The 26339-nt window shown below is 49.2% G+C and overlaps 15 protein-coding genes across 15 annotated transcripts; 14 read left to right on the plus strand and 1 right to left on the minus strand.

The window, feature by feature from the left end:
* Nucleotides 1–198: 198 nt before the first annotated feature.
* On the plus strand, nt 199–696 carry TbgDal_XI9170 (hypothetical protein, conserved; the record flags this gene model as incomplete). Its single annotated transcript, XM_011781760.1, has 1 exon — nt 199–696. One exon carries the CDS (start codon nt 199–201, stop codon nt 694–696), a length of 498 nt encoding a protein of 165 aa, XP_011780062.1.
* Nucleotides 697–921: 225 nt separating this feature from the next.
* On the plus strand, nt 922–2175 carry TbgDal_XI9180 (hypothetical protein, conserved; the record flags this gene model as incomplete). The annotated part of the gene is made up of 1 exon (XM_011781761.1): nt 922–2175. The coding sequence occupies one exon, from the start codon at nt 922–924 to the stop codon at nt 2173–2175; it is 1254 nt and encodes a 417-aa protein (XP_011780063.1).
* Nucleotides 2176–3249: 1074 nt separating this feature from the next.
* On the plus strand, nt 3250–3807 carry TbgDal_XI9190 (hypothetical protein, conserved; the record flags this gene model as incomplete). The annotated part of the gene is made up of 1 exon (XM_011781762.1): nt 3250–3807. The coding sequence occupies one exon, from the start codon at nt 3250–3252 to the stop codon at nt 3805–3807; it is 558 nt and encodes a 185-aa protein (XP_011780064.1).
* Nucleotides 3808–4044: 237 nt separating this feature from the next.
* Nucleotides 4045–5616, plus strand: TbgDal_XI9200 (hypothetical protein, conserved; the record flags this gene model as incomplete). The annotated part of the gene is made up of 1 exon (XM_011781763.1): nt 4045–5616. The coding sequence occupies one exon, from the start codon at nt 4045–4047 to the stop codon at nt 5614–5616; it is 1572 nt and encodes a 523-aa protein (XP_011780065.1).
* Nucleotides 5617–6046: 430 nt separating this feature from the next.
* On the plus strand, nt 6047–7768 carry TbgDal_XI9210 (hypothetical protein, conserved; the record flags this gene model as incomplete). The annotated part of the gene is made up of 1 exon (XM_011781764.1): nt 6047–7768. The coding sequence occupies one exon, from the start codon at nt 6047–6049 to the stop codon at nt 7766–7768; it is 1722 nt and encodes a 573-aa protein (XP_011780066.1).
* A 681-nt stretch (nt 7769–8449) lies between these two features.
* TbgDal_XI9220 (hypothetical protein, conserved) lies at nt 8450–9058 on the plus strand (the record flags this gene model as incomplete). Its single annotated transcript, XM_011781765.1, has 1 exon — nt 8450–9058. One exon carries the CDS (start codon nt 8450–8452, stop codon nt 9056–9058), a length of 609 nt encoding a protein of 202 aa, XP_011780067.1.
* Nucleotides 9059–9406: 348 nt separating this feature from the next.
* Nucleotides 9407–10321, plus strand: TbgDal_XI9230 (hypothetical protein, conserved; the record flags this gene model as incomplete). Its single annotated transcript, XM_011781766.1, has 1 exon — nt 9407–10321. The coding sequence occupies one exon, from the start codon at nt 9407–9409 to the stop codon at nt 10319–10321; it is 915 nt and encodes a 304-aa protein (XP_011780068.1).
* Nucleotides 10322–10513: 192 nt separating this feature from the next.
* TbgDal_XI9240 (hypothetical protein, unlikely) lies at nt 10514–10828 on the minus strand (the record flags this gene model as incomplete). Its single annotated transcript, XM_011781767.1, has 1 exon — nt 10514–10828. The coding sequence occupies one exon, from the start codon at nt 10826–10828 to the stop codon at nt 10514–10516; it is 315 nt and encodes a 104-aa protein (XP_011780069.1).
* A 701-nt stretch (nt 10829–11529) lies between these two features.
* Nucleotides 11530–12441, plus strand: TbgDal_XI9250 (serine/threonine protein phosphatase PP1-gamma; the record flags this gene model as incomplete). The annotated part of the gene is made up of 1 exon (XM_011781768.1): nt 11530–12441. One exon carries the CDS (start codon nt 11530–11532, stop codon nt 12439–12441), a length of 912 nt encoding a protein of 303 aa, XP_011780070.1.
* Nucleotides 12442–15459: 3018 nt separating this feature from the next.
* On the plus strand, nt 15460–16086 carry TbgDal_XI9260 (hypothetical protein, conserved; the record flags this gene model as incomplete). The annotated part of the gene is made up of 1 exon (XM_011781769.1): nt 15460–16086. The coding sequence occupies one exon, from the start codon at nt 15460–15462 to the stop codon at nt 16084–16086; it is 627 nt and encodes a 208-aa protein (XP_011780071.1).
* Nucleotides 16087–16314: 228 nt separating this feature from the next.
* On the plus strand, nt 16315–17331 carry TbgDal_XI9270 (hypothetical protein, conserved; the record flags this gene model as incomplete). Its single annotated transcript, XM_011781770.1, has 1 exon — nt 16315–17331. One exon carries the CDS (start codon nt 16315–16317, stop codon nt 17329–17331), a length of 1017 nt encoding a protein of 338 aa, XP_011780072.1.
* Nucleotides 17332–17754: 423 nt separating this feature from the next.
* On the plus strand, nt 17755–18738 carry TbgDal_XI9280 (protein transport protein Sec13, putative; the record flags this gene model as incomplete). Its single annotated transcript, XM_011781771.1, has 1 exon — nt 17755–18738. The coding sequence occupies one exon, from the start codon at nt 17755–17757 to the stop codon at nt 18736–18738; it is 984 nt and encodes a 327-aa protein (XP_011780073.1).
* Nucleotides 18739–19081: 343 nt separating this feature from the next.
* On the plus strand, nt 19082–19531 carry TbgDal_XI9290 (hypothetical protein, conserved; the record flags this gene model as incomplete). Its single annotated transcript, XM_011781772.1, has 1 exon — nt 19082–19531. One exon carries the CDS (start codon nt 19082–19084, stop codon nt 19529–19531), a length of 450 nt encoding a protein of 149 aa, XP_011780074.1.
* A 950-nt stretch (nt 19532–20481) lies between these two features.
* Nucleotides 20482–21140, plus strand: TbgDal_XI9300 (ER lumen retaining receptor protein, putative; the record flags this gene model as incomplete). Its single annotated transcript, XM_011781773.1, is given in 2 exon segments — nt 20482–20778; nt 20778–21140. Coding segments are annotated over 2 exon segments (660 nt in total).
* Nucleotides 21141–22509: 1369 nt separating this feature from the next.
* TbgDal_XI9310 (protein kinase, putative) lies at nt 22510–26271 on the plus strand (the record flags this gene model as incomplete). The annotated part of the gene is made up of 1 exon (XM_011781774.1): nt 22510–26271. One exon carries the CDS (start codon nt 22510–22512, stop codon nt 26269–26271), a length of 3762 nt encoding a protein of 1253 aa, XP_011780076.1.
* Nucleotides 26272–26339: the final 68 nt, after the last annotated feature.

Here is a 26339-nt window from a genome sequence, read left to right on the forward strand (position 1 = left end):
TTTGCGGAGGGGAGGAGGCAGGGGGTGCTCGGCGTTGAAAACAACTTTTCACCGCTCATGTTACTGTTGCTTGAATTTTTACGGAGTTGTTTTATGCTCCTTCTTGCTCTGTATGTATATTTGTTGTGCTCACAGGGTTGTTACAGGTAGGGGCACCAGTGTTAGAAAACCTAATTTTCAGTCACGCCATACCTTTCGATGGCACTGGAAGGGTCAACACCAGAGGCGTTTCCGTTGTATGCCTTACCGACGTTTCGAATAACTAACTCGTGGGCGCAGCAGACGCGGACGGGGTTGTTTCAACCTCCGGAACTGTCCACTTCCCCGGCTCGGTTTGACAGCGGTGATTGTACCAGCAGTAATGGGGCGAACTCAGCCCCATTTGCCGCATCGCGAAATGAGTGTTACCTAGTGTCTAGATGCAATTTTGGACCGGATGGGGAGCTGTTGCTACGTAAAGGGGATCGCTCTCTCGAGAGCATCATGAACATGATTATCAATGAGATCGGTAAGGAGCAGGATGCGTTTGCCACTCAGAGGGAAGGTAATCTTGTCTTAGAGCGTGAGCTAAGACAGGTTCAACAAGGCCGAAGGGATGCAGAGCTCGAGTTGCATAAGACCGAGGCACTTTTGTTTTGTGTCAAGTCAATAGTTAAGGAGCAGCAAAACTTGCTGAATGAACTGAGGCACGTGTAGGCGAACAATTAAGTTTGGGGACGCGTAGTTGGTATTGTTTTCCGAGTATTTTCTTCGTCCTGAAGGTCACACAGCTGTGTTGCATATACGACGCTTTTTTTTTTTTTTTGAATACCACATGCGAGTCCGAGCCGCGTTTGTGCTTCCTCTGCTTCCCAAATAATCTTTGTGATTATTAACCTCTCTCCTATGCTTATCAGTTTAAGAAGTGTTTCGTAAGCAACGATGGAAGAAGGAACGTATGCGGGGCAACTGGGGACGCAAAATGTAGATAGTGTCGTAGAGACGGATGAAACTAACTTTCTCCACGAACGGTTATCCTCCAAAATTAGTAATGGGTTTGCTTCGAGTGCGTACTGGGGTGCCACCGGGGAGTTGCCGCCCCGGGAGCCGGATGACGTGGCTGGGAAGAAGCCACATTGCTTTGAAATGGAACTCAATCGCAAACTTGTACCCTTCCCCGAGGACAAGACTAGTCTTCCGCGGATATTGGATTACTCACACGTTGGGCTTCATCGACTAAGGGACGGCGCTGAGGATCCTCCGAAGCTTAACGAGGCTCAGTTGCGGGCGTTGGAGGCTGGTGGATCGGCCTCAGGGGATAACACGTTAAAGAGAAGGGGGCTGCCTCTTTTGGAGAGGACAACCACACAAGGGCGTACCATCGGTAAGGGAATCTTAGGTCCTGAAGCACTGAACGCCCTTCGGGAAGGAAATGCCAACATAAGTGCAGCAGAAGCTAACCGTGAGCAACTAAAGAGCAAGCCCTTCACATCTGCAGACCCCAATGCCTACCGACCGACTTCGTGGGACTACTGTGACATGACCGGTATTGATCCATCTTCTTACTGGGTTACCGCGCTTGATCAAGAGAGCGTGGGGATGCCTGCCGTCTACAAGAGTCGATACAATTTGGTCGAGAAAGAGGGGCCCATGCGGCGGGAAAGAACTACATTGATGCTGGAACGGGGGAAGACTGTTGATAAAAAGCAATTGAGAGATACCCTGGATGGCATTAATGCTGAAGCAGTACCTCAAGGCTACAAAACTTGGTCAGCCGGTCACTGGATGAGCACCACTCATGATGCCCATGCCCCGTATGACATTGGAGGAGCTACGGAAATCAATAAGCGGAATGCGACTATGCCACTCCCCAGGACGTACCACACGCTCACGCCGGTGCACGAGGAGACCGTCTTGTCGCAGACGCAGCGGCACCTGAACAGGCACAATGGTAAGTGGGCCACTGAATACTCAGTGTCCTACAAGGACAGTTTTGATAAAGCAGAGGTAAACAAGGCCTATAGCAAGAGAAGTATATTTGATATCAGGGACGGCGCCTACACCATGCACCCTTATGCTCATCACCCTCGCGACGATACGGCAACTGGGGAAAATTATACACCTGCACAGATTGTACCGGGCCAATATACTTCCATTGCCAGGCAACCACTTCACGCACGTAATGCTATCAAATAAGGTATTAACTCTCACACAGTGCGTGGATGCTTCTCCCTGAGAATGATACTTTGGATGAACTGTGGGGAAAGATGCAGACGTGGAATAACTAGACCAACGTGCATCGGGGCCCCCAAATGTAGAAATATGTAGTTGTGTTTATTTGCTTGCCTTTTTCACACGCGGTAGAGAGTCCTGGCGTACATGTTTACAACTCCTCTAATACCACCGAATAACTGTGTCTGTTCACAGATATATGTATTTTTTGGACTCTTTTTTGCGTTTTGGCAGTATGTTTACCTTTTTTTTGTTGCTGTTAGGGTAGCTGGAGAGTCGTTTACATATCTAACTTCAACACACGGCACCACGACCTGCGTCCAAAAGTTGTGGGAAGTTTTGATTTTCGTTAGGAAAACTTTTAAACGACTGGTGTAGCTCTTAGTCTGTAAACGGGACGTACTAAACGGGTATCGTTTCAACCGAGGGGGCACGCTAGGATTTTTCATCGCGAACCTAATCTGTTTATCGGAGCGAAATAAAATTTAGGATGCGTTTCACTTTCGTGTAGTTGCCAACAGGAGGGTTTGAAGGCCTACTTCCCCCCTCCCCATTGGCAGCCTGTGTTGTTACGTTTGTGAAATGTCCTGGAGAGATGCAGTTGCTCGCAAATATTGTCCTCTGATGTTTCCGTATTTGCTGAGATGGTGTCGGCGGGAGGGGCTGATGCTTGCTATCTGTGTTATTGTGTGTGGAGTACAAGGCGAACATTTTCTTGATGGTTTGATTACTCCATTAGTATTGCCGTTGCATGCAGCTATCTCTTTGAGGTATTGTGCATTTTGATCCCAATGGTGCTATCAGTCAAGAGGGCCACGAGCAGGGCATTTTGAAGGTCTACCCGGAGATGATTACTTAGCGACTAGTCTCTGTAAGTAAAAATGGTTTAATGGTACAGTAGCGGGGTAAGTTTTTTTTTTTGTCACTGTCTTATGGTTGCTTATTTTTGTCCAATCCCTTTTCACTCAATTTCCCTGCTATGCCTTCCTTCAGGTTTGCAGTAGCAGAGACTAAATAGCGTAGTCGGCAGTTAAATATATGTTGAATCCGACATTTTCTCTGTACAGGAAGACGTTGCAGTCCTATCCTGTACCACCGAAGATTCGCCACTACGATCGGCGATGGAGTGGAAGTCGCACAAACCCATACAATCGTCAATATTGGCGCGTGATTATGAACGAGAACTACTCCCGTCCATCCTTTTGGGTTTCAGACTTCCGTCACCGTTACTTGATGCGTACAGGAACGGATTATCAAGGGCAGGTGCCTTCTTCACCACAACCCGGCCTCTACCAGGGGTTCAGTGACGTACATAAATTGTTAGCCAACCACCCCAAACCGCAGAGGGAATCCCGCCATTTACCAGTGCTGCCGATGACCCCACGGATTGTCTTTGAACACGCCAATGAAAAGCGCATAGATACGGCGAAGAGGATGCGCAGGGACAGACGCAGGATAGAGGAATTGAAAACATTGGAATTTTGGGGGTGGTATATGAAGCTGCAGCGCGTCCGGGGCCGCTGGTGCCGGGAACAGGGCGTTTCGAGCCGTGGTGTTTATGGACCGGCAGTGGACGCAGCGGAGTTATGGGGTTAGTGTTTCAACGTGGAATGTGTCTGTGTTAGGAAGGAGGAGGTCCGTTTGTTGAATTCCCTATATCTTTACGCACACTTACTCTTAACACATCCTTTACTGGCTGTCACGTTTCCACCTTGCTTACGTTGCGTTAAGTTTCTCTTTCCCATTTTATGTACGTAGAGGCATTAGAAACCGAGTGCGCTTGGGTAGGCTGATTGTCCGTCCTCCACTACCACCGCACCCCCAGTAAAAGCCATGGTGAAGGGCAAACGCCTGAGCAAACGCCTCAGACGTAAGGAGGAACAAGAAGAGATAATCGAAGACCTCGACCTCGACGTGGAAGACTACGAGATTGAGGAGGATGACGTCGTCCACAATCGACGTAGTAAAGTGAAGGACAAGGGTGACGGAGTGAATGGTGTGCTCCCGGTGGACGCTCACAAGCTGGAAGGCTTTGACGATGACGATGACGAAAAGGGTGCTCATCTAGAGGAAGAGAGACTCGCTCTTGAAGTAAACAAGACTATGCGAAAAAATACGGTTGATTCTGATTTTGATGTTGGTGGTATCTCCGCGGGGACGAAGCGTAAGAGAACACCCGAATTTAACGTAACCCAAAGTGTTGCACCCGTTATTGAGGCTGTGGAGCGCGACTACGCCGCATTAACTTCTTCGGAGCGGCTGTCAATTGTGCAGAAAGAGTCTCCTGAGATGATCAAGATGCTTGAGGAAATGAAGCGGTACCTTGCCGAGGTGAGGGAACTGGGCGATCCTCTTCACGAACTGCTCTTCCGGCGGCGACTGTCAAGCGCCGATCGGAGCCTCGTTCAGTTCCTGGAAACAAAGGTGCAGCTAATGCTCAGTTATTGTATGCACGTGACATTCTATTTACTTATGAAAACGGAAGGCAAAAAGGTTGCCGGCCACCCAGTCATAGACAATCTGGTGGAGATACGTGTTTACCTTGAGAAGTTGTTCCATATGGAGGAGAAGCTGCAGTACTCGTTGAATCGCCTACTAAGCGGCAAGACAACAGCTGTTGCACACCTTGATACTCTACGCCCTCTTCAGTGTAATGAGCGCGTCTCCATGACAACCAACAAAGATGCAAAGAAGAGTCGCAAGCAACTTGAAGCGATGAAAGAAGCGGAGGAAATTGAGAAGGAGGAAATGGCAACAATGAACCGCATTCGCACTAAGAAGTCAGGTAGCCTTGACGAGGTAACACCTGTTGATAGCAAGGCAGCCGCTTCAGTACTGGGCTACCACGAGGATGAAGACCAGTTTTTTGCAAAGCTAGCGGCAACCGAGAGTGACGAAGATGGAGAGGAGGGCCTTTCCTTAGTTGAGCGCTTAAAGAAGCGTCAACGAGCACTCGCAAAGGGTAGCGACGACGCTGACGACGAAGGCAATCGCAACGGAAACGTGATCGTGGATGATGATGATGATGGTAGTTATGACCAAGAGGGGTGTGAAGACGAGCTTCTCAGTGAGGGTGTGAACGAAGAGGGCGAGTACGAGACGCTCTTGGAGGAGGAGCGGGATCGCCAGAAGAGAAGGGTTGCGACTCTGCAACCCAAGCGGGAGTTAATCGAACCTGCAGTGGATCGTCGCAAGACGACCAAGAAGATTGAAACGCACCGGGGGCTGACCAAATCTCGCCCGAAGGACCGGAAAACTCCCCGGACAGCTCAACGACGCAAGTATGAGAAAGGTTTGCGCATCCATAAGACACAGACACGCACTGTTCAACCGGAGCCGGAGGGTGGCTTTGTGGGTGTACCGCTGCTCAAGTCTCGCGTTACGCAAAGCGTTCGGTTTCAGTAGTGGTTGAAGAAGGAGTTCTGTCTAAGTGCGTTGTTTCGTACGGTGGCTTGGTACGGTACAAGCGATGTGATCTTTGGGGCGCACGGGAACTTCCGTGGTCTGCCCGGCGCTAATGTGCTGTTCAGCGGTTACGTTTGGCATAAAAAAAATAATTATGCTGTGAATACCTGAGGATAATAAGAAAAAAACAAACCAAATCAGTAAGCAATAAACCCAAGTAAAATTAATTAAGACCGCGTCACCTGTGGGCATTATTACTACTGCTTGTTTATTGAGCTGCAGCTTGCCAATGGGATATTTGTCACTCCCGGTGTGGCGAGTGCAGCTTTTGGCTGAACATGTTCGTCGGTGGTGACTTGTTGCTTTTTATCAATTTTGCTCTTTACTCTTGCCAAACATAGAATAATTAGACTCGGAGTAAACACGACTCATGCAACCTATAGAACGTGTTGAGGAGCTACTGGCCCATGAGCGAGAGAAAATTGGTTTGTTCCGGATGCCGTTTCGCACACTTCAACTTTCATGTGCCTATTGCGTGAAGACTGTCACCAGCTACGTTGTCAAGTGTATCAAGTCATCCGCCTTTATGTTTGTGCTACCGGTTATCCTTCTGGTGGTTGGAGTTTCGACTTTTTTGATCGATTCCCCCGCTGGTCGTGCATTCAGGTTCCTAGACGCTGATGGCGATGGCTATGTGTCAGTTGCAGAGGTGGAGGGTTATTTTAGAGACAAATTGAACAGGAAACTGGGTGCTGGACGAGGGGCAAATTCTATTTTCCCTTCCGGAACTGCCCGTTTAGACAAGTCGAAGTTCACGTCATGGTGGGTGGAAGGCTACGGTGATGCTGTTAGACAGAACGCTTTCTTCAACCAAGGACCCTGGAGGGAGGCTGAGTACATGCTCGCTGATGCGCTGTGGTGGCTCGGCCTGGGAATCCTTTCTTCAATTGGTTTGGGCACAGGGATGCACTCTGGGTTGTTGTTCTTGTTTCCCTATATTTACCAGCTTTGCGCTGCAGTAGACTCATGCGGTAACACTAACTTTTGGACGTACCCGGTGAACCCCATTTACGGGCCGCGGGATCGTGTGTTTGCCTGCCTTAACCCTCAAAAGAAGGATGTTCCGACGTCGGTACTTACACGTGTGCTGATGCTGCTTCCTGCATGCTTCATTTGGGGGGTGGGCACAGCAATCGGCGAGATTCCGCCGTACCTGTTGAGTTACACGGCGGCCCGGCAGGGAAAGCGCAACTCGGAGTTGGATGAGGCTTCAAGGTACGACATCCTTAATAAAATGAAGGCATGGATGCTGGAGAAAATACAACGTTATGGCTTCGTAGCAGTTCTCCTACTCGCCGCTTGGCCTAACATGGCTTTTGATCTCTGTGGTATGGCCTGCGGACAGTTTCTGATGCCCTTCTGGACCTTCTTTGGTGCAACACTCATTGGTAAGGCATTTTGCAAGATTACACTGCAGGCTGTTTTCTTTGTTCATCTATTCTCCGGTGACAACGTGGAGCGCTTGATCCATCGTGTAGGTGACGTCATAGCAGCTGTTGTTGTTATCCCCTCCTCAGTTTATTCGGGTGGGACTCAGGGCCTTGTCAAAAAGGCCGTAGAGGCTGTTGTGCGCGCCCGCCAAAGTATCGCCCTAAGGGCACGCGGTGAAGCAACTGTCGGCGAGGGAATGCAGTCTGCATCCCTCTTAGCGACTATCTTCGGTTGGGTAGTCGTTGCAGCAATCGCTTTTTTCGCTAAATCCGTCGTGGAAACGTTTGCTCAGAACGAGCAACAACAATACGACAAGATTGTACTAGAATATATTGGGAAGGCATTGGCACGAGGTCGGTCGAAAAAGAGCGTCACCGACGAAGAATTGCTTCAACTAATTGAGGAGTCGCAACGCTTATGCGTGGAACCAGAGCACCTGATGAGTTTTAACCGTGAGACGCTCGTAACCTATGTTTGCGTGGTTGTCGCTGGTTTCGTGATGGTTCACTATTCCGCAGTTGCCGGTCTCTCGCTCCTATTCCACATGTTTGTGTGTATGGTGCATAACAACGAGTCTCTCCACCCAGTGACACTGTGGTTGCTGCGACTGTTGTTTGCGTCAGCGGCCCTTTACACGTTGTGTGGCCTGGAAACGCTGTAGTATAGGGGACCGCTTAGCTAGAAATCTCGTTTCTTTGCTAGTGATGCATAAGAATGACCATTTGTATGTGTGGCTGGGGTGTAGGCAATTATACTTCAGTGAATTCGTTGGTGACGCATAACCAAGGCTACACATGCACAAGTATTTACTCTAAACCGAATTTGTGGCGCCTTTGTGCCGATGAGGTCCATGGTGCTGACCGTAGAACAACAACAACACTGGAAATGACGTAATTAGAATGGCGGGAGCGATGTGCATTGCTGTGGGTAAGTGTCTGCAGCAGACGCCGCGAGTCGACGGCGCTGGGATAAAGGTGGCACAGCGAAAGGACAAATACTGTTCTGTCACTTGCTCTTTTCAGCCGTCAAGGTGGCAGTCGTGAGCAGGGGTGGGGGTGGGAGATTGAACTAGACAAAGCAATGAGTGACATGATGCTTCAAGTTTGTTATTGTTGATGTATTTGCGTGTCCCCTAATCATCTGTGCAATATCCCCAGTTGTGATAATGATTCGTTCATTATGTCCATAAATGCGCTTTACTGGCTCCATCTATTTCCTCTGAGGTTGTTTGCATGCCGAATTCTACAATTAGGTAATAGCGACAAGCGGTTCAACCGAGCCAAACCGTGCTATCGTTTTGATATCCCACGTATTTCGGGGGTAGGAGGTTCTTTCTCGAGATATGGATTTCCAGGGCTTACTACAACAAGAGGCATCCACGCGTGGACTCACAATGGTTCCGCTTTCTAGTGTGGTTGCAATGCCGTCGTCACGGAAGGTGGCCTGTTGCGGTGGGTTTGTAGAGAAGGTTGTCGCGGAGTCAGAGCGGGACTGCACGGTTCTTCTTAGAGACGCGACGGGCGGCGTACACTGTGCCATTCACGGTGCGGTTTCCGACCGTTACCCCGATGTTCTCGCGACTGGTGCGGTCCTCCTTCTCCAAGACGTTACTGCGTTGATTGTTCCCTCTTTGTTACCACCGATCATTGTGGTTTGCCTCGAGCATCTGGTGGCACTACTTCTTCCAGAGGGACCTCCGTTAAGCAATGCTGAATACACACTGGATTCGACGGCTCCGGGTGAAGAGTCACCAACCTTGGGGCACTTTACCAGCACTAATGACGTTGTGCAGACACCTGGTCGTTTAAGTGGTGCTGCAGAGGGAGCGTTACCGCAGGTCGCGCCCCCAAACATATCTGGTTTACCAACCAAAGCCGAGGAGGCAGCCGACGTTGTTTCCGTTGACCACGCAAGTGATGATGATAGCCTACAACTTGCCGATGATTTGTAATAGATACCCATTCTGTGTACCCTCAGGGAACGAACAGACCGCGGGACGCACATTTCTACTCCCTGTTTATTCTTAATTTATATACATCGTATTCCTCCTGTTTCAGTGCTTATTCTTTCGCTGAAAGGCGATATGTGTAATATGCACTCGTGCTTTCCTCTCGGTGGGAGCATGATTTCCTATGTCATTCGAAAACAACTTTGATACACGAGGAGGACTCATAACTGCTGGCAAAACTGGGTGTCGTTGGTAAAACCACCGCAGGCGAGGGCAATTGAATCCCTTTTCTTCCCACTCCTTCCACGCGCGCAAACTTATTGGTGTCTCACGTGCTCTCGAGTGCAGCCAATGAGAGAGAGAAAACCCATTAGGAAGATGAAGAGGAGCCGCGTCAGCGACCAAATCATTCGCGTCGAAGAGCCGGATGCAGAAGAGGGCGAGGCTTCCCCTGCAAAAGCCACCCCGGTTCCACATTTTAGCGATAGGCGCATTTGCATCAATGTCGGAGGGGAATACATCACAACGCTGGCCAGCACACTGTGCTCTGAGCCCTCCAAGTTTTCGGAGTGGGTGGAAAACAACTTTCAAGGACTCCCGCGCGACTCTATGGGCAACCCCTTTATAGACAGGGATCCAGAGAACTTTCGACAGATAATCAGTTACTTGCGCGGCTACGAGCTGCCGACTGCAACTGAAAAAATTGTTTTTTTGGCCGAAGACGCGGAGTACTATCACATTGATAGGTTGCTAGCTCTGATCAACCCCCCGGCGGAGTGGCGTTTCGTAAGCGGCCCTGGTGTTTCTTCAAGTCGAAAAGAGTTCAGCACAGAAAACATTCTCGCTACGTGTGGTAATGAACCGCTTCCACAGGTAGGGAAGTCTGTTTTCTTGCTTCGCATCGATAAATGTGAGCTGGTTTCCATCGGGCTTGTCGGCACGGAATCACCCGACCACGACGAACCACTAGAAAGGCAAACGAATGCGATTGCTTATAGGAGTACCGGTGAATTGATTAGGTCCTTGAACAGCTCCAGTACTTTTTTTTCGGGCAATGGCTACAAAGGTCGCGATACCGTTATGGTACAGGTTTTGTTCAAGCCTGAAGGTGCTGCGCAGATTGAATTTTTCTGCAACGACGTGAAGACACATGAGACAGAGTGGCTTTCCCCAGTTCCACCACTGCGATTTGCGGTGAGTTTGCACGGCGTCTCGGCTGTCGTAATTGAGAGATGTGTCGCAGGTGTTAAAGACGAGGATATGTAGTTTCTAAACGCACATTGGTGTTGTATGCGACCGGGGGTGTTTTACCCTTCTGTGTGGTGACCACGCTGCTGCAGAGTGGAGTTTGTTCGCAACTAAGTTCCTGGAACGGGCGTTTCGCAGATATGGAGTTTTAATCCTTTTCCATAGGGCAGACGCACCACGTTTGTCGCACTCTGCATCATTTTCTTTTGGTCACCTTTTTTTCTTTTCCAGGTTGTTCGTTGCACATGTCGATCCCGACACATTATCAATCCGCTCTTTGTGTCTTTCATCGTGGTGGTTGACTCGGTTTCGCACGTGCTCTTTTCCCCTTTTTTGTCTCGCATTCTTATTCTCTGGCAGCGTCGTCAACCGTTGTGACTCCTGGAGGGTGGAGCGAGAGGCATGAGTGTGGTAGGTGACGATATTACATTTCTTGTTTTTTTTGGTCATCATATCTGTCCGCAACTGCCCTGCGGTGTGCGCGTGGCCAATGGAAGTGCGGGAGATTAAATGCTGTATATCCATGAGTTACTTCTTTTCTGCACTCCTAAGCGTTGGGTCTGCAAGTCTCTTGTATCAGACCCCTAATTTCTCCTTCTTGCTATCGTCGAATCATGTTCATCCCACCCTCTTCTACATGCCTGTCTATTGACCCCCGTTTACAATGATTATTGAACTGTTCTTCGTCATATATGTTTGCAAACGGGAGAGCAAGAGTGCAATCACAAAACAAACCAATCAACTTTTAGGTTAGAGGGGTTGTCTAATTACACAAGGCTAACCAGGAGGCCCAACCCGCGGTAAGAAAGAAGTGAAAAAGGGCATATTAGCAAGGGGCGAGGGAAAGAAAGATCCAAACTGCTAGGTGTGTAGGCTTGTCGCTGCATTGAGGGGTGCAGGGGGGAAAAAAAGAGGGGAGAGTAGAAAAGAACTCTCGGTGAGGAGTGCTAGGGGACCAGAGGAAGGTGAAGGGTTCCTTCGCTTCGGAGTAAATACATTTGTAACAGGGTGATAACCGTCGCGGTAAGCTGAAACAACGGAGGCGGACGAACGAGAAGCAAATTGGATAGGTTTAAGTAGTTGTTGTACCGAAAGACGGCGGGTTCAAAAACAAAATAGCAAGTCAAGGAAGAAGGGAGGCCGAATAGAACGAGAGGGAGGGAGGCGAAGAACGCGCATACATATACAAGTTCCTATATATAAACCTTTGGCGCTCCCGGAGCATAATGTCTGTAGATGTCGATGCCATTATCGACAAGCTTCTCGAAGTTCGTCTGTCAAAACCAGGAAAGCAGGTGAGCCTGTCTGAAAACGATGTTAAAAACCTTGTCATGCGAAGTCGTGAGATCCTTCTTTCACAACCAGCATTGCTCGAACTTGAAGCCCCTATTAAAATATGTGGGGACATCCACGGGCAGTACTACGATTTGATTCGTCTATTTGACAACGGTGGTTTTCCACCTTCCGCCAACTATCTTTTCCTCGGGGATTACGTAGACCGTGGCAAGCAGGGACTGGAGACGATTTGTCTTGTCCTCGCGTTTAAGGTGAAGTTCCCCGAGAACTTTTTTATATTACGTGGTAATCACGAATGCGCCAGCATCAACCGCATCTATGGTTTTTTTGACGAATGCAAGAGGCGCTACAACATTCGGCTGTGGAAGGTGTTCACCGACACTTTCAACTGCCTTCCCGTTGCGTGCATTATTGACGATAAGATTTTCTGCTGTCACGGCGGGCTTTCCCCTGACCTGCAGTCAATGGAGCAAATTAAAAAGATTGAACGCCCATGCGACGTTGCTGACACGGGACTCATATGCGATTTACTCTGGTCGGATCCGGAGGAGGGTCTCTCAGGCTGGGGCGAGAACGATCGTGGTGTGTCCTACACGTTTGGCCAAGATATCGTAGCGAAGTTTCTTAGCAGGCACGACTTTGATTTGATCGTGCGTGCGCATCAGGTAGTGGAAGATGGCTATCAGTTTTTCGCTACGCGGCAGCTGATAACAATATTCTCGGCGCCCAACTATTGCAACGAGTTTGACAACAGCGGTGCAGTAATGTCTGTAGATGCGGACCTTCTGTGCTCCTTCCAAATCCTCAAGCCATCCGTAAAGAAGCCCAAGTACTTTCAGTAGATTGGAAGGAGCAGGATGCTACGCCCTCACTGCGTGTCACGAAGCCTCTGTTGGCAGTGGTAAGGATGAGGAGATGCTATTGCAACTGGCTACTGCAAAGCGCATAACTGGTGTGGTTGCCGGGGTGGGTGCATGTTAAAGCAACAGCAAAACAACAACAACAAGGTGGTGAGAGCATCGCATGCCCTTCTTTATGTGACACCGGTAACAGAGGAGAGATTATAAGGAGTGGCTGCAGGCACGAATGTGCCGCATCACGACGCTTGACGAGTGCTTGGAAGGATGCAGTGCGGATCAAGAAGAGGCATGTGGCCATCATCTTCTGTTAGTTAGTGGCTGCGAAAAAAAAAGACACTGGTGAGTAAGATCAAGGTAAATGCAGAAAATATGTAATCAAGTGGGTTCACATTTACATGGAGGCAGAAAATAAGGGGTGGTGTTGGTCATGAGAGCAGCGAGAAGCACCTCAAAGGATCTTTACGGAAAGTCTGAGGGAGAAGCAAAGTTGACGTCGGTTACCGTTTGTATTCTACAGTTTCTTGAGACAACCCCGTCTGCGAACGGAGTCTCTTGACCCTTTCAGCCACTTCCCAACCAGCCCTCTTCTCCCCTTTCACGTTATTTATTCTCGGCGGGGTCGGGGCGTGTGTTCCGGTACACAGCACCCCATGAGTACGCACAACTTCCATTTTGCGCTACAGTTGTATGTACTCCGCCGTCGACTCACCGTCTCCCCTTTTTTGTTTGGTGCTCTGTTTGTGTATGTGTGTGCCCGTGTGTGTGGTGGAATTTGCGTGGAGGAGCGGTTTTCGGTGGCTCCTCACAAGGAGTAGGAAATGAATGTATAAGGCCGATGACTCCCCAATAGAACCTCTGGCACTTTGTTTAGGTAAATATTCCCTGTCAATATTATAATTATTGCCACTTCCTTGTGTGTTTGCGCGTGTTTTTTTTCAACCTTTTTTTCTTGAGTACCACGTCGGGGCGATGGAAGCGCTACGTGGTTGCGAAAATGAAATGCCTCAGTCTGCGTGCGCTTGGGGGGGGGGGGCGTGTCACCTTGTTTCGCTGTGCCTGCCGTTTAACTATATTTCCATGTACTTTTCCGGAAGTGACGTCAGTTGTTAAGGTTTTTTTTTTTTTGGAGTTGTTGTTGCGGCGGTAGTTAGGGTGCGAAAACTTTTTTTTTTGCTGTCTTTTAGTTCCATTTTCGCTGACTTCTTGTAGGCCTTTGACGTGGTCGGTCGTCGTGTGCGGTGCTGTGGGGGAGGTTGAGAGGGATATACTTTTGCGTTTGGACGCCTAGCCCTTTCCTTTCTTTTTGTGCGGTGGCGCATATAGGGGTTGCGCATCCTGCTTGAGAGTCAACTGAAGAGTGCACTTGAGTGAAGAAGCAAAACCTCTGCAACGAAGAAAGGGTGAAAGTTATAAGTGTAGGAAAGAAGCGGGAAGCAACCATTGCGGTGTTACCCTCTGCGAGAGGAGGGCATATATACGTGTGCACATTAGGGGATCGGGGTGCATTACTGTTCACCACTGCAACCTATACTTTGAGTGTAGGTATTACACTTCCTAAGGTTGTTTTCCATCCCGTGGACACTGTGAGAACGGGGCGTAGAATTAGTGATATGACCTTGCGAATTACAACTCAGGCACTCACGCACTTTTGCTTGTGTCTGTATACGTTTGGATGGCGAGGAGGGCCTGCCCGTCTCTTTCATTCCGTTTGTAGTGGCACTGGGTTTTACTGATATTTGTTCACACCTTTTTTCTTTATATATTTTCACAACCCCTCGCCTTTCCTTTTCCCTTGCCCCCCTTGGTCTAACTTCCGCTTTTCGGTTTGCTTGAGGTGCTGGATGGTTCAGATCAGGCAATGATGTGAGAATTACATTCGATAAAGGAGAAAGTGGGTACTCAGCTGTGAAAGGGTTGGCGGACGTAAGGGAAATTCTGTTAAGCAATAAAAAAGTAAGAAGGAGAACAAAGTTTAAGATGCCGGTAAAGGGGACAGGTGGGTGTATATTCTTTTCAGGTTCTCCCTCGCTCCAAAGGTGATGAGAAGATGCGATGGTGGGAAAGTGGACAGGATGATTGGCAGGGGAGGAAAGAGGATGGACTGACGGCAAGTGGGTGACAAGTGGGAAGCGTAGACATGGTTGGTGTATAGGTGTACTCTAAGAGCGGTTAAGGGGAATTTTCTTTTTTTTTTACAAGAGAGTATGGGGTGGTGATTGTGGTTAACGAGGCCTCTGGTGATGCACCGGTGTGCCCTCCGGGTAACTTGTGCCCCGGTGGTAAATCCTTGTTTATGCATTTTTCTGCCGTATATCTCTAGTTTTTTCAGGTGTCACCTTTCCTTTACCCATATGTTTGCCGTACCTGTTGTTTTGCAACCTCCAACGCTTCCCACCGTGCATTCGTTGATTTGCTTTTTGTTTTTCTTTCAATTTAAATATGATCGAACACTTAACTGCCCATATCCCCGATGTGACGACAGCATATTTTCAAGGGTTGTTCACGCTGGTCAGTCGTGTGTTGCCACGATTTTTTGAGTGCGTTTGTGATATGGTGATACTGTGTTAGCCCTTGTTACTTTTACAGTTCCACTTGTTTTTGAACGATTTGTGCAAATGACTGTTCGTTGGTGCGCTCATACACACTTAAGTAAGTGGCCGAGGTTGCGTACGGCCAGCCTCCTATGCCATCACGTGTTTAGTGGCTTTGCGTGTTCACGGATCTTTCCATTTGTTTGATATGAAAATAGAGCTTAGGTGGGCTGTGGAATGTCTCGTTGTAGTTCCTCGAGAAGGAAGGCAGCAATGTAAGGTTCGTGTCTATGTCTGTTGTATCCAACTTCCCTGTTCTTTCTGCTCACGTTGACTATGCCATGGAAAGTTAGATTTTCTGTTGATCTTTCCTTTTACCCCCTTGTCTTCCTTCTACAATCGCTTTTTCCTCCGCACACATGTATGTTCGGGTGGAAAGACAGCTGTTGAGTCGCCAAAGGTGATTTAGATGGCAGATGATGAACCCGAATACCGTGAGGCAGCGAATCCGATAGAGGCTTTCATTGACTGCGCACGTTACGACGAACCTGGGGATGCCGAGGCGCTACGCACACTTTTATCAAGTTCTCCGTCGTTCCTCAACTCTCAGGACGAGCAGGGACGAACCGCCCTACACGTAGCTGCGGCAAATGGTCGTTTGAAAGTACTCGAAACGCTCTTAGGATATAATCCAACACCTGATGTACCGAACAATGAAGGCAACACCGCTTTGCATTTCGCGGCGCTTAACAATCAGACGGCTGCTGCTCGATTGCTTTTAAGGCACGGATGGCGCGCGTCTGCAAGAAACGCTTTCAATAAAACCCCAATTCAACTCATTTACGGTAAGCAGTTCGAGGATATGGAGCTACTGCTTCTAGGCCACGACGAAGAGTTGGAACAATTCAGTGGTCAGGCGAGTCAGGCAGCGCGCGGCCCAGCGGTGGTAAATGAGGCAACTGTGCAGCAGCAACCTGCTGTAGAAGCGGAGCGTGCTACAAATGCGGAGCAGCCTCGTGTAAATCCTGTTCAGAAGGAACAGGAAAGTGATCCCACGACGCTACTGGGCTCCGTGGGTGTTGATGAAATCGAATGATGGTCCGCTTTGGTTTACTGTTTTCTTCGTCGTTTGAGTATATGCCGGGTATAAATAACGGACACTAATAAGTACAGTCCGACGGTACGTTCAATCTTATGGAAGGCGACGCGTGTATCTTTGGGTATAAAAATCTTTGGCTGATGCTCTGCCCACCTTACGGTTACCTCAACTTCCTTTTTTGACGCTACCTTTTTTGTTCTATTTTTTAACCGCGGCAGTAATGTTATGGAGCCAAGGCGTTGGCGCCCACGGTTCTTCAACCCCTTTACCGAAAGTAGACGGCGGAGCTCACACCTCCCTGTTTATCGTGGGTTCTTTCGTGTGATGCCGCTGCATCGATGGAGCCTCAACAACATACAAGCTGTTCTTGGTTACGCGGCGGCAAACCCCTCGCTTTTTGGTTTTCCTGAGCAGCCCACTTGCATTGTGAACACAGCGTATTTTCTTCCCTCTCACCGTAGTCGACAACGCGGTATTTGGGTTTTTGGGACAGAGAGGGGTTGTAAAAGCATTGTTGTTCCCTCGTCATGCAACGGAGGACAATTTGACGCAATGGACGCGAAACTGATGGAGCCGCTCTTCCGCTGGAATCCCGGTGTGGAATACATTTATCTTTCGCAAAATTGCCAAGCAATGGCATCACAATTGGTACCTTATTTGCAACGCTGCACGCAGCTAAGGACCCTCACATTGGAAGGGTGGAACGATGCTGTGGCCATTCACCGGGTTGTAATTGCCTGCAAACACGTTGACACTCTAGACGCCTTTTCATTTGACGATCCCGTACGTCAGTGGAAGAATGAGCTATCTGTACAGGCCCTCAACACTCTCATCGAAATGCATCCAAAACTTATTTGTGTGAAGGCGACGCGGGTTTACCTTACCGATTGGTACGAGGCCACCCAATTCTCTCGCTGTAAGCACAACATTGCGCTGGTCCCCTTCACATGTGATTTTGTGCTGCTGCACTATGGTTTTTTTTTACTTCTTGTGTCAGTTGTCGCGTACGCGGTGTACAGAGAAACGTGGTGGTTGCTGCGGGACACGTGCAGCCGGGCATACCTACCTTTCTGGTCTGCTCTTGCTGCCGTCGGCACATTTACAGTAATTGTAGCTCTCGACGTGGCTGGATGGAGGAGCTATGGTCGGGCGTGGGTTCACATGCACAAATACGTCATCATTGCACGCCGCTGGTGGGATATGATACGGGGACGTCATCACAAGTCGCTCATGTTGGTTTGATTCTTTTCTCACATGTGGAAAATGTCTTCCCTACCTGGGGGGGGGGGGGTTTGGTGGTGGCAGGGAAGAGTTGTGATGAGCTGCATTCTTTGTTGTTGGAATGGTTGTTTGGCAGCGGAGCCAGGACGGCGTCCCGTTTCTGCTGCTTTACTGTGAAACTGGAGCGACCGCAGTTGTGTTTGAGAGTTTTGTTCTTATGCGTTTCCTTGTCCTTTACTTTACCTGCATGATTTGAAGACGAGATATTTCTCAAGTTGCTAAATCGATTGATGAATTTGTGCCTCTTCAGAAGAACCCTTCTTGTTAATCTTTCTCTTATAAACATACACTTGCACGCGTGCGTGCACGAACAATGGTGTCTCTGTGCGGAGGGATAGTGGCGACAGTTATTTGATACTTTGAGGCCGGGAACGGTGTAGTGCGATGTCTAATGTTGCTTTTGACTCGGGGCACTCTGCCAACATTACTGATGCTGCGGTAGATACGTCGGGAAAGTTGGTGGCATCCTCTGGAGAGGATGGAACCATTCGCATTTTTGCCGTTCAGTCCGCCCCCCATGACGAAGGGAGCGAGAACGTTGACAGTGACTGGAAACTACTTACTGTTCTCGCTGGTCATACGGGAAGTGTGGTGTGCGTGGCATGGGCGCCTCCGCAGCACTACATCTCAGCCCTTCTTTCTTGTGGGGAGGATGGCCAGGTGATTTTGTGGAGTGATGTTGGGAACGACTCGCGGGAATGGACAAAAGTATACACGGCCGCACTCCCATCGCCCATATGGTGCGCTGCTTGGGCCCCGCCAGCTTACGGTAAGATGTTCGCTGTTGGATGCAAAAATGGAGCTGTTGTTATCTTTACTGGTGAACTGCAACGATGGGAACGCAGTGAGTTTAGTGCCCATCGCAGTGGTTGTTTTTGCCTTTCGTGGGGCCCGTCCATGCCACCAGGGGCGTTGTTTACATTGCCTCTGGAGGAAGACCCGCAAGCACTGCGATCACAACAGCAACAACCGGGCCTGCCGATCGCTCCACCGCGTATTACAACGTGCGGAGGGGAGCGCGTCGTGACGGTGTGGACTCGAACTGCGGATGGCTGGCAGCCATTGGAGTTGCCCGTAGGGGTTGAGGCATCATGGAGAGAAGTAGCGTGGGCACCCGGGCTTGGGACTCCTTATACGTACATCGCTGCTGGTTCTGAAGAGGGTTTCGTGGCGGTGTGGTCGCATGACGGCACACCTGCGGGAGAGTGGGTCCGCGTGTTATTATGTCAGCAAGAGGATAGTATAACGAAACTTTCTTGGTCGCCTGTGGGCACCTTTTTGCTAGTGTCTTGTGCGAACGGAACCGCAAGCATGTGGCAGGAGTCAGCAGGGGGACAGGAGTGGGAACGTTCGTGTAAGCTACCTTAATTGTTGTGCACATGTGTGTTGCCTCCGCGGAGAAAGGAAGGGGGACATGAGAACTGAGGTAATACCGTCTGCTTGTAGGGTCGGTTGAGCGCCGCTTCCTGAACGGAGGTATTAAAGGGAGTCGCTTTTCGCTGTCCCTTCTTGGTTTGGCATCCCTCAGATGCCCTTTTCCTTTTACACTACGTGCCATTACCGCCCTTTTGCTTCCTATGGAAATGTTGTGGTGGAGGGTGGTTTAGAGCCAGCAGTGCCACGGACCGGGTTTTCACTATTTTTAAAAAAAGAAATAGCGAGGAAACAGGGAACAATAAGTGACATTTTTTTTCCAGTTTAGAGTGCGCGTATGCGTGGAGCCCCTAGTGTTAAAAAATCCCTGTCTTATGTTTCCAATACCCGTATACGTCTCCACCCTCGAATCATCTCTTGTTCTATCTTTTCCACGCTAGTGTGTTGCTTATTAAGCAGTAAAGCCGACAATGGACTTTTTATTCGGCACCATGTTTTTCGCCGCCACCGGAGCATTGGGCGTGTTCTTTACTCCTTTTCTTACGAGGGACCTGGTAGGCCTTGTGCGTATACTCTGCGTCACAGCAGCCTTCTGCTGCTGGCTTTCATGGGCGCTTGTTTACCTGTCGCAGGTACATCCCCTATTGATACCAACACGAAACATCAAAAAAGAATAGTGCCACCACTGCGAAGTTGTTTGGTGGTATTAACAACGGGTAGGGGTGTGGTGTGGGGTTGCGACAGAGGAGAGATTTTGAAGGGAAAGCGAAGGAATTTGCTTCAATAGAGACATTCGCAACCCCCAGAGAAGTGTTGTGTGTTGAATGCAGATATGCTGGGAAGTGTAACGCGGGCTTTCACTAGATGACAGGAGGGGGTGCTGGAAAATATGTGTCGGCTGTCGGTGCTTGCAGAGCAGAGAAGGTGAAAATAATTTGCCATGTGGGGTGGAAATGAGGGATGGAAAGGGGTTTAAGACCTGCGGTTTTTTAAAAATTATCCCGTCTGACCCCCCAAAAAGTTGTTTTGCTTTTCTTTTTTTAACTATACTGTGTGGCGAAGGGACGTGGGGAGTGTCGTTGTATGCAATGCTGAAGAGGAAGGTCGAAGTACCAAAGCGGATCTAACTGCCTACTGCCGGTGAACTGCCGTTCGACTCCATGTGGTGCTTTGATGGTGAAGGGTGAAGGTGAAGGGGAGAAAGGAGGGAAAGAAGGGATATGTTGAAGCACTTTTGTGGATGCCTTCTTAATGTGCTTCATACGACTGCTGTCAAGCCAAAGAGAGTTGCGTATATACAATATGCCTTCCTCTTTTTACGGCAATTACTATATCACTAACTCCCGTTGGCGTTGTATCTCTTGTCTTGTCCCTTTTTTGTTTCTTTCCTCCCGTTTGGGTTTGCTTGTGCCCAATGATATCTGTACGTGTGCTTCACTCTGTGCTCAATGTCGGCGTTTTTGTCATGCAGACCAGCTATAGCTGTAAAAAAAAAACAATATGCGGTACAACTTCTTCTGAATATCATTTTTTTTTTTTGACGGGGGCGCTGGTTATTGATCGTTACGACTGAAGTTCAAAAGGACTATCACTTGGCGAAGGCTATTTGAAATTAGTAGCATACACGGAGACATAAACACAAACACAGAAGAGTCAGGAGGGAAAACATTAGTGAAGCGAGTAGAGGACCCCAACTGGAGCGTTTTGTAACGAAGTTGCATACCATCATCCGTTACCATGATGTACATTCGTACCTTCGGTGACATGCTTCACCTCCTGGCCATTTTTATTCTACTAGGAAAGATGCTGCGGGGGCGTTCTGCTGCGGGTCTTTCTCTTAAAACGCAATTTCTTTTTGCTCTTGTCTTCACGACGCGGTACCTTGACCTGTTTTTGTCCTTTATTTCTGTGTACAACACCATGATGAAGATATTTTTTCTCGCAACCTCGTGGCATATTTGTTACCTAATGCGTTGTAAAAGCCCGTGGAAGACAACCTATGACCACGAGAACGACACTTCCGCATCCGTTACCTGATCATTCCCTCGTTTGTTCTCGCCCTCCTTTTCAACGGTCACCAGCATGGCATGTGGGTGATGGACGTGTTATGGGCATTTTCGCAGTACCTGGAGTCTGTGGCTATTCTACCACAAATCTTCTTACTGGAATATACAGAACGCTACGAAGCACTCACATCGCATTACCTCGCCGCCATGGGTGCCTACCGCCTCTTTTACCTTATACATTGGATTGCTCGCTATTTCGTGCACGGAAGCGTTAATGCTGTCTCTGTGTGCGCTGGCGTGCTTCAGACAGTGTTGTACGTTGACTTCTTTTACCACTACATCAGCCAGGTTGTGTGGCGCGCTAAGCAGCGATATGATTTGGCGCGATGAAATGGGTATCGTTATGACCACGGCATGATTTGTTTCGACTTTGTTGTACATGCACTTGGATATCCACGTGAATATGTATGTTCGTAATGGAGACAAGCAGAGGAGAATCAGGCAACGGCGGGAAGAAGGTGTTGTATTATTGCTGCGACTCGGGAAACGAGGTAAGAAGGGGCTGGAGGTGAAGGCGAGGGGAAGAGGGAAAGTGATGGAGGAGTTAGCGTGGAAGCTGGAATTGTCGCGCCATGTGGTGCATTAGAGTGAAGGAGGGTGGCCGCTTGTAAGGGACTGGAGAGATACGGAACATGAACACTGTGAGTAGAATAGAGATATTGTGGGAATCATGAATGAGGAGTGTGCATACAAGTTGGCGTGTGTGATTAGGGGTTTGTCCTTATTATAAAGAGGAGGGGCCGGTGCTGCAATCACCATTCAGGGATCTTCTTGCATCCTACTGAAAATACAGAGCGGTTTTGTTAACGAAGTTTTGCGTTCAAGCCATTTAAGTTAGATCCCTCACCGTACGCCCTGTAGCCATAGGGAAAGTCGAGCAGATTGCAGCGGAAGATGTTTTATTGAGCACATTCCTTCGTTTGCTTTCACTCAAGCACTGATGGCTGTGGGAGCGGGGGGGATTAAGAACATGCCGCACGCGGGGGGGGACTGTTTTTTTTTTTCACACCAAATGTCGGTCACGTTCCGAAACGGATGGACCACCTTTCAGTTTTGTGTTTGGTTTTGGCACACCGGGCGTTGGTTTGGATCTGCATTATGGTAATGTACTGAGTGCTACCAAATGCGCCTTGTGTCCTGCTGTCTTCTCATCTATGTCGTTTGCTGCTTCGTTTAAGTTTTTTTTTTGTTAACGAATGCATACTTGCGAGTCCGCCTCCCTTTTGTACAAGCATGTCGTCGACCCCAGCTTGACGCGGTACTTATAGGCTTTCCTTATCTGACTCTTTCTGTCCTATTGAGACATTTTCAGTCGTCCTGCTTCAAATGTGACGTGCTCGTACGTTACTCGTAGATATGACCCCCTTCCCCTTTTCATATTGCCAACTTAAAAGTTTTCGGGATAGAAAGAGACTGTAGAGAATGGTACTGTTGCGGGATGGGGTCAGTTCTTCTGTACGTGTGGCCTTCACATCAACTGTGTAGTTTCAATGCAGACGACTGCTGTTGCAAAACTTGGACCAGAATTGCCACTGTTATCTTTGTTGCTTTATCACGGTTTCTGTCTCACTATTTCCACTTCTCTTTCGCTCCCCCTCTTCTTGTTTTTTAGTCGGTTGTGTTGTCTTTCTCAGCTTCAGGGGGAGAAAGGAGAACGGTAGCATCAATCGCCACCTTGGGTGTGCGGACCTTTTCAGTTATGAACAATTATCATATTTACGACGAAATTGGAAAGGGCCGCCACAGTCGTGTCTATAAGGGGCGACAGAGAAAGTCGATAGAGTACTATGCGATATCGTCCATAGAGAAATCGCAGCGGCAGCATGTGCTCACAAACGTAAAATTCCTTCGGTCCTCAAATCACCCCCGTATCATCAAGTTTCACAACTGGTACGAAACAAACAATCACCTGTGGGTTATTACCGAACTTTGCACAGGGGGAGACATGCGGCAGGTGTTACATCCAGAAAGTCGCCTGTCAGAGGCAGCTGTCCGCTTGTATGGTGGGGACATTGCGGAGGGTCTCATGTACATCCACTCACGTGGAGTTGTGTACCGTGATTTAAAGCCGTCTAATGTCCTTATGGACTCCACCATGGCAATGCGGTTCTATGATTTCGGACTTTCGTGTAACTTTCCCGTAAACCGTGGAGGTGGCACGATAGGGACTGCGATGTACATGGCCCCGGAACTCTTCACGAAGGAGGGCGTGCCGTCCATTGCATCCGACTTGTGGTCTTTTGGATGCGTGCTGCTGGAGATGAGAACTGGAAAACCCCCGTTTGATGCCGATAACTTGGAAGAACTAATTACACAAATTCTCACGGAACCATATCATCCCCACGAAGAGCTTTCTGATGAGCTGAATGAGCTACTCGGGAAGTTGCTAGTGAAGAACCCTCTAGAACGGGCAACGTGGGAAGATGTTGTATTGAGCCCTTTTTGGCAGGGTCGACTGCATATGCCTGCCGCCCCTCACCCACCCCAACCTGCTTTTGAGAGTTTAAAACAGAAACGGCTCGCTTCTGATGGGGGAAAGGGTGACTTTGTGATGACACTAGAGGAAGCCAAGAAGGCGGTAGAATGGACTGTAGAGGTTGCGAAGCGCAACTTTATTCTCACGCAACCCGACTCTGATGGATCCGCGCTGATATGTCTGGGTGTGTACGATCGCATTGACACAAGAGACCTCACTGGAGAAGGTGGGGGTGTTCACGACCCTACGTCAGGTTCACTGATAGGGGATGGAAATTCGTGTGCCTCCCCCTCGTCTTGTGTAGCCCGGGTGGGCTGTGACAGCAACGCGGGGCGGCAAGGTGACGGCGCAGCACAACGGGAAGGCGATCACAACAGGGAGATGGTGAGCGATATTGGTACAGCCGTTGGTGGTAACGCCGCAAAAAATAGCAACGTGAAACAGTTGGCAGGCGGAGGTAAATTCAGTACTGCTCTTATCGATAGCCTGTTGAGCCATGTATCAGACGCGCACGTTAGGCCGCTGGTTATGAATAATCACATCGAGCGGTTTGTTGAACAAAAGTATGATGCCAAAGCTCTAGGCTTCGAGCCGCTGACGAAGAGTCAGTTGAAAGCTTACGATGAAGAACAAAAGGCTCGCTTTGTGACGAAAGTGTACCAGAGACTATCGTCATCCTCTTTGTCTTGCGAAGACAAGCTGAACGTACTCTGTTACTTTGAATCTATATGCTCGGAAAGTTCTACCGCCAATTTTGTTGTGAGCAGCTCGATCATGACGTTGTGTCTCAATATGGCCGGCCATCGCAAAGCTTCTTCTAGCTTCCGTGCCACGGCAGCGTCCATCATGGGCATTCTTGTCCGGCATGCCACATTTATACACCCGGATCTCGCCAAGGTTAATATCCTTGCTTCAATAGTGAAAATGTACGCTGAGGAGGAGAGTTCTCGAGTACGGCGTAAGTTGGTTGCATGCTACGGCGAGTTTCTCATCTATATAGCAGTGCAGCAAGAGCGGGAACGTGCCGTGTGGGGCGTTGACGTTCCCGCCACCTTCAATCTATACAGGAGCCTTTTGAACGACCCGGACGATGTGCAGAAGCACTACGCCATCAAAACCATCGAAAATCTGGCATCTGTGGGTAACCGCCAAATCGCACTTGACGCCTTCGTGAATGCGGAAACGATTTCCCTGTTGCTCTCTATATACGCGTTACCTCCAACGCCAACTTGTGGTGAATATATGCGAGCTGCCGCAGCGTGCACGGCTCTGAAACTTGCGATGCTCCGGGAGGAACTCATACCTGCTGTGCTGGAGTCCCCATACCTAAAGCTTGAAGCGTATGGTGGTGTACTTGCTGCACCTAGTCCAAAATTGGCACAAGCGTTGTTGACGTTTGTAAACATGACGTTAGTTAAGGGGATGGTGGGGTTACGGCACGCAAACATTACAAAGCTTGGGAAACCAGATGCAACAAGCCCTTTCGCCTCTTCGCGGCTTACGGGAGACAAGGCGAAGGGGGTGCTGACCGCACTTAGTGGGGTCGCTGAGGCAGTTGTGCGCGGGCTTCGTAACGGCAGTGAACACGCTACAACAGCGATGAAGGGAAAAACGTTGGTGTTGTTTATTCTCTTAGGATGCATGGACGAGCAGCTACTGGTAAGGTTCTTCACTTCATCCCGGTGTGTTGCGTACGTCGATGGTATAGCGAAGGACAAGGACAGCTACGTGCAACGTTGCACACAGGGCTTTGCTGTGTACCTGAGTTATTTCTTCGGTTCACAGTTGGAAGGATTGACTCACGGGGCACCGTCCTTCATGATGAACAACGTCCCCAGTGCTCTGTGTAACCTATTAGGTACTAGGCACTTGTCCTCTATGTTGCAGCTAAATGATAAAGTCTTTTCCAGTATTGGGAAGTGTCTTGTGATGGTGTCCTCGTCGTCACGCTATGCTGCTGCTGGAACGAATCTCCATGAATTGGTAGAGCTACTAGCGCAGAATCGCGAGTTAGTGTTGCGCCACCGTCTTGTTATTTCGAGTGATATTTTTCCACCATATTTGAGCATGCTGGCCGAATCTGAGAGTGAGCGCCGTTTCCTATCGTTGCGAATCCTTAGAGCGTTGATTGTCCCTTTTGGCTCAGAGTCATCTCGTCAGAATGAGGAAGCACAGAAAGAGGGTGCGATGTTGGACCGTGTGATGCAGGTGGTAGCTGGTATGCTGGGTGATTTGCTGAAGGAGGTTGAGCCCATCCCTGTTCATGGTATCGGATTGTTGGCAACGTGCGGCGAGAGGCGACCCAAGACGCTTGCCAACCTTGCGACTGTGGAGCTCATAGGCGAACTGGTTCGGTACATGATGCGATCGAGGCAGAGCGGTGTTTCCAGTCCACTACAACTGGTCATGCTAGCACTACAGACGGAGCGCGGTGGCGTTCTGATGGATTACCTTGCAGAGCAGAACTTTCCTGCGGAGGTGCTGCTGAACATTTTGGTGATGGCTGTGGAGAAGGATGTGGATAATCTGCTGGAACCGTGCTGTGAACTCTTTGAACATTTCCTAAAGCAGGCGGTAGCTAATCCCAACGCTGCTGCATTACGCCAGTCAGTTATGTCCGTCGCACCACGGGCCCTGGAGACGCTGTGGCTCCCTCTGTGCACTTCTCCTGTTGGTACCACTGCAAAGAGTGCCGCGGCGTGTGTGTTGTATTTTACGCAGCTTTCTCCAGAAGTGGGGCAGGAATTGCTCTCTGATGGTAACGTCCAATACATACGTGAGGTTTTGGACAAGTGTCGAAGTCCTGGAGCGGTTGTGTGTGTTATACGTACCCTACGTCTCATTCTTGAACGAGGTACGAAGCACGACGCGCAAAAGCTCATGCCCTGGCTGCTTGGCTCACTGGAGGCTGCTGAGCAAGACCAAAAATGCGGTGGCATTGTTGCTTTGGAAATTAGGGGTATTAAAGAACTTTTACGTCCGTAGACGCGTTACACGTGTTGCTGGGTGCGAGAGGATGATTGGTAGTGAGGGCGAGTGTATCTGGCAGCACA

The sequence above is a fragment of the Trypanosoma brucei genome, chromosome 11 (genome assembly GCF_000210295.1).
Source record: "Trypanosoma brucei gambiense DAL972 chromosome 11, complete sequence".
NCBI classification, from domain to species: domain Eukaryota; phylum Euglenozoa; class Kinetoplastea; order Trypanosomatida; family Trypanosomatidae; genus Trypanosoma; species Trypanosoma brucei.